Genomic DNA, 5,826 nt, shown 5'->3' with positions numbered 1-5,826 from the left:
TATAATCATTTAAAAAATATGTGGGGTGTATAATAGTTACAAATTAGAAGGGAGTGAAGAGATTAAAAAAGAGTGATGAGTAGAACAGCCTTGTAAATTTTATAAGTTGACTGAAATGGGTGTTGATGTAATTTGGTTCGGTTAAGGGGATATTTCTGTTATTTTGATAAAAGATTGAGCATGTAAGTCCAAAAATCCTTTTCGTAAGGGAAATCCCTGCAAATTTTCAAACACAAGGGAAAAAGTGTAATTAACACGATTTTATAAAACAGATTCGCGTCTGCAAAACGCTACCTTGTTGGTGAACCAAACATTTTCTTTCCAAGCCTTCGTTGAGCTCTGAGGGGAAGCAGGTCGAATTTTCTGACTCTTTTCAATGGTAATTCTCGTTCTGCTTTTTTTTTTTTCATTATTTTTCATGCCTTTGAGTTTTCTCTCCTTTTTGTCCACAATTTTCTCAGTAACCAAACGCAACGTTAGGGTTCTTCGGCCTTGTGTAGCAGCACGTTTCAGTGGCGAGATTTTCTTTAGTTGTGTTTGTACGTTCATAAATTTTGTTATTTTCTTTAATTCAGATGGAATTGAATCTTTTGTTTACCTTCTCTTGCTTTGATTTTACACATTTTTCAACTTTCTTGTCTGATTCTTATTCTCATTTTTCGTCAAGTTTTATCTTTTAAAGCTCATGAGGGATTTAGTTAATAAAACGATAAATTTTATCGGCTTTTGCGCCATGGATTTTACAGATAGAAGGGTTTTATTTTTATTTTTATTTTTACTTTTTATTTTTTTGGCTGTGATATAACTTAGGGGCTTGATGGAAGTCAAGTAGATGATTCTCATTTTAGAAAATTCTGAGTTCATCTGCAGAATGCTATCCAATTTGAATTTAGGATGAAGTTTTCAAGGACATTAGTGGTTGGCAAATAAGTGGACTAAACATGTTAAGAGTTTTTATACTAACTTTAGGCATGCCTAAAAGATTTTCTTCTGTTTTCTGATTGGTAATGTAAATGGTACAAATACTACGAACGATTAGCACATTGATCATATTTGGGTTTATATAGAAGACGAGGACCAAAAATCGTATACATTTGATAATTTGTCGATTTTCTGCCAAAAATCATATAAGATTATAGATGGAATTTATGGTTTTCTTCATATGATTTTTGAACTTCAGAAAAGCTATCCGAAGGTTCTAGGTTATCCGAAGGTTTTAGTTACGAGTTTGGATGTGAAAGAGCAGATATGGATGCTTGGACTCTATCTTTGATGCTTGTTATACGTTTGAAGGACCCTATATTGCTATAATGAGAAAGTCAGCAGGGGAATCAAATGCATAAGGAAATGCAATATGAATATGCAATTTCCTCGGAGGGATTTGCAAAATATTTGATCAATTATCTAGCAGTCAAAAATGGTGAGGAGTGCCTCGTGATATTCTTCTCTTATTGGTGGTCAGTGTAACGTCTACAATTTGGATATGGAATCTTATAACACGAGTGTAGGGTGGATTTGAATAGAAAGCTAGTTGCTTAAACATATTGAAGATTTTTGTGAACTTTTCTTTTCCTTAGAGCACTCTTATTCATTCCATGGGGTTAAAATCCCGCTACTCACATGAGGTGGGTCCCGCTAGGTGGGCAGGTGGGACCCACCATTTTGTGAGTGACATGGAGATGACAATCATTTTTGTTTTTCTGAGGTGTGTAGGTAGGACCAAACCTAGAGGGACCCAACCTTGAGGGATCCACCATTTTGTGAGTGATGGGGTGGGATGAAAACCATTTTTGTTTTTCTTAAGAATATCGAAAAACTTCCCTTCTTTCTCTCTCATAGTATATCATTCTAAGGCAAACACCCATAGTTTTTTTGTTACATCGATTTTATGCTACAACTGTAGTGTGTACATAATCAGATAAATTTCTTGTTCTTTCCATTGTTGCTAATCGATAGGACTCTGAAGTTCATTTATTTTGCATTAGTTGTTTTTTAGATCTTTTTTAATAACAACTATTCTGTTGGGTTCTAGATTTAGTCTGCATATGCAAATACAATAACTACCGTTTGTTCTTTGTTTTAGGCTGATCCTGAATTAGAAGCAATCCGACAAAGAAGAATGCAAGAGCTTATGGCTCAGCATGGCGTGGTAAGGAACTAGCTCGTCTATACCTGAAATAAGGTTCTGTGGTTTATGTGAATAATTTACTTAAAGCAATTGAATGGCATTATTTGTTCTATCATGCTGATATCACTATTGAACTATTCCATTGAACAGGGAAATCAACAAAATTCTGAACAGCAGAAAGCGCAGGACGATGCAAAACGGTTGGTGTCGGTTATTTAGTGTAGTTGTTCCGTTGTGTTTTGTTCATGTATTCTTATTGATCCGTATGTTGAATGTGACTAGAGAGGCAGAGGAGCGAAGACAGATGATGCTTAGTCAAATTTTGTCAGCTGAAGCACGTGAAAGACGTAAGTTCATATCTAAATAAAGCCTTTATTGGTACACTATGTTAAAGTAAACTGAGCTTTTTACTAAAGAATTTAAATTCTGAGGAGTAAAGGGTTTCTAACTTCTGCATGTCTAAAGTGATGAACTGTTAGATGATTGGTTTCATATTCTATACCTGTCTTCTCACTTGTATCTATGGCAGCTGAACTATGTAATTTCATTATCACTAAGATTCATATGCCTGGGCACTCACATGCCAGGGCACTCACATGCCAGAGCACTGTACGTGCTAAATTAGTCTTTAGGAACATAAAAACATTTAGGAACTTTAGAGGTTTCCCTCCCTCCCTTGTATGGTACGGTCAGTCCTTTTCTTGTTTATTTCTTATGTGTTTATTTTGTTTGGTCGCAGAAAGCTGTCTAAGTACTACTGTTGCGACTTAAAAAATGTATTATACCATTATGACATGATTAACTTTCTCAGGGTGTTAACCCTTGAAAACAAATCTCAGGGTGATAAATTTGTCTCAACTGGAAAATAGGTGGCCATTTTTGTTCAACCTGCCATTGAATGAGGTGGTTATGTAATGTTCCAACTTCATGTTTAAGATAATAGATATTAATCCAACCTAGGTCACTCGTTAGTTGTTAGGTGGAGAACTAATTATAACTCATGCTCTCTTTAGGTGTTCACAATTTGCTCGAGCTCTAGATCATATATTTATTTATTGGAGAAGTTTATATGCTGCCGTATCTGAGACTATTTATTCAATATTAGCTGGAGAACTAATTATAACTAATGCTTTCTTTAGGCTTGTGTTAAAAAAAAAAAGAAAAAAAAAATGAGGTATAAATTGCTAACACTTGGTGGTTTCACAACACGAGATTTATTTCAGGTATTAGAAATCAGAGGGACTGAAATTTAAACACTCCTTCTAACGGCAGTCTCTAGTGCTGTACCTTTGTTAGCTTAATTTTATCGCAATTTAACACCATTTCGCACATATTTACTGCAATACCGTATGGCGCAGTTGCTCGTATTGCTTTGGTGAAACCTGAGAAGGCAAGGGGCGTTGAAGATGTTTTGCTGAGGGCTGCTCAAATGGGCCAGGTAGTTGAAAAGGTAGGCGGAATGTTTTCTTATTGCCATTCATTTTTTTAACTTTCGCCATTATATCAACATGGAAATCCCGTCAAAGAGTTGATTGATCATGGAGCCATGGCTGATGCATTCTTTGCAGGTTTCTGAAGAAAGGCTCATATCATTGTTGGAGCAGATCAACAACCAAACAGCCAAACAAACCAAAGTCACAGTAAGTCATTGCTTCCCATAAACTAAATTTGTTTGTTTAGCATTTTTCTTGAAATATTCATAACATTTCCGAGTTTTCTTATGCTGTTTCAAAATTTTCAGATTCAGAGGCGTCGGAGCGTTCTTGACGATGATGATTAAGCACTAGTTTGTATGTGTTACTACTTAATTACTAATGATCCAGTGCTTTGATTTTGTATCTAGAAGACAAAAGGTTCGTGTAGTTGGTTGTTAAACATTCGAGTGTATTGGTTTCTTGCTGTCTCTTACAGTGGTTGGCTGGGTGGTAAACAGAGTCGTTTTTCGGATTTGTTATATCCGGTATGAATTACATGTCAAACACCAGTAAAGCTGGGGTCTTACCCTTTAGTTTTTATGTTGGGAAATTTTCGAAAAGTTGCATCTATTACACTCCATTTTACTTTTTATACACACATTCTTAAACCACTCTTGTTCTACTTGCTACACCTATTTTAAAATTTTAAAAAAGTCCCTGCAATTATTTTTCTTTTTTGCACCCTCTACCAACAGACTTTTATCTTTTTTTTTTCTTTTTTTTTCTTTTTTCTTTTTACCTAACATTTGATCATTATTTTTGTAAAATATCCGTTTCTACAAAAATTGAAAAAAAAAAAAAGTGATTAAAGCATAAATTGAAAGAAGAATGCAAACATATACAATATTCTGTATTCTTCTTTAATACTAAATCAAATCGACATACGCATTCTATTTTTCTCTTCGATATCGAAATGCATATTTGGTGCACTCTATGAATTCAGCAAAAAGAACAAAGATATATAGAGAGAGAGAGAGAGAAGTAATGGGGGTATTCAATATGTATGAGTGTTAATGGGATAGAACAAATAGTTAATAGGGGAATCAATTTGTATGAGCGTGTGAAAAAAAAGTTCATTCTTTCGCTGGTTTAGATGGATTTTAGAGGGCTTTGTTTTGTTTTCTATTTCTATATATGTTGGCTTTTAGGTGATTTTGTTCAGGGGTCTGTGTAAAATACATTTCTTTTTTTTTTTTTTTTTTTTTTTTTGAAAGCGTGTAAAAATACATTTTGTTTTCATTGCGTAGATTTTGCTGTTTTTGTGTATCGTTGAAATATATCCAAACTTCCGTATGGAATAGAGAATTGTTTGCACAAAATGCTTTGCACGTTTTAATGGAAATAAATGAGAGCATTGTGAGAAACGGCATCGTATAGCTAAAGGGGCAAATTGTTGCTAAAATACTAGAACGACAACAGAACTGGAGGAGACTTTGAAAACGACACTGGCTTGGTAAACGGCAATATAACCATGACTTGTACAAGGACAATGACCTGAAAACGACAGTACTTAAGAAAACGACATTGTCGTATAATTTTCAAGTGGATTTGAAGAGCGACACGTCTCTTTTGATTTGAACGCAAAATGAAAATACTGCGTTGTAGTGTCGAAATTTGGTCATTCTACTTAAAAAATTATATATCAATACCACGCAAACACGCTGTGACGCTGATTCTTGTAAAAAACTTCAGACTTTAGGCTTCTTTTTTTCTTTTCTTTTTTTGCGTTGGAAACTTTAAGTCTCGTTCACTTTACAGATTTAAATTTTTAATTTAAGTTGAGATGTGATATTTTTTGAGAGCTTTTTACTGTAACAGAAAAAATTAAATGTGACATTTTCTGAAAATTTTTTACTGTAAAAATTTAAAACTGAAAATTCAAATCAGTAAAATAAACGATGTCTTAGTCTTTAATTCCTAATCGGCGTAGTATATATGTGATAGAAGAATGTAGCCATCAGAGGAATAAAAATTCAACAAGTGAAAAGTGGAAGGTGTCACATTGTTGCTTAAATACATAGAAGGCCAATTTAGACCATAATTATTGGCCTATACAATGTAGTAAAGCATAATAGGCTTTCGTGCCTGTACTTGACCAAAAATGATGATGAAATTCATCTCCTCTAATGGCGGGAGTGACAGCCTGGCTCCAATCATGCGATTTAGAGGGAGAATTTTTGCAAATGGCTTTTGTCTTTTTCATTTTCATTGATTGATAATGAG

At 34.3% G+C, this 5,826-nt stretch overlaps 1 protein-coding gene across 1 annotated transcript; it reads left to right on the top strand.

The window, feature by feature from the left end:
• Nucleotides 1-254: 254 nt before the first annotated feature.
• Nucleotides 255-4,143, top strand: LOC21393923 (DNA-binding protein DDB_G0278111). The gene is made up of 7 exons (XM_024168582.1): nt 255-379; nt 2,084-2,149; nt 2,279-2,328; nt 2,411-2,475; nt 3,487-3,578; nt 3,697-3,768; nt 3,870-4,143. Exons 1-7 carry the CDS (start codon nt 377-379, stop codon nt 3,906-3,908), a joined length of 387 nt encoding a protein of 128 aa, XP_024024350.1. The 5' UTR covers nt 255-376; the 3' UTR covers nt 3,909-4,143.
• The last annotated feature ends 1,683 nt before the right edge of the window (nt 4,144-5,826 follow it).

The sequence above is a fragment of the Morus notabilis genome, unplaced genomic scaffold (genome assembly GCF_000414095.1).
Source record: "Morus notabilis unplaced genomic scaffold, ASM41409v2 Scaffold1445, whole genome shotgun sequence".
Classification (NCBI taxonomy): Eukaryota; Viridiplantae; Streptophyta; class Magnoliopsida; order Rosales; family Moraceae; genus Morus; species Morus notabilis.
Note: the sequence above shows the minus strand (reverse complement) of the source record. Positions and strands in the feature narration are given on the sequence as shown.

Excerpts from the sequence above, each read along its gene's own strand:
- LOC21393923 (XM_024168582.1), top strand. Across the intron at positions 2,150-2,278 it reads TTATGGCTCAGCATGGCGTG|GGAAATCAACAAAATTCTGA; the intron begins GTAAGGAACTAG and ends TCCATTGAACAG. Across the intron at positions 2,476-3,486 it reads AGCTGAAGCACGTGAAAGAC|TTGCTCGTATTGCTTTGGTG; the intron begins GTAAGTTCATAT and ends CGTATGGCGCAG.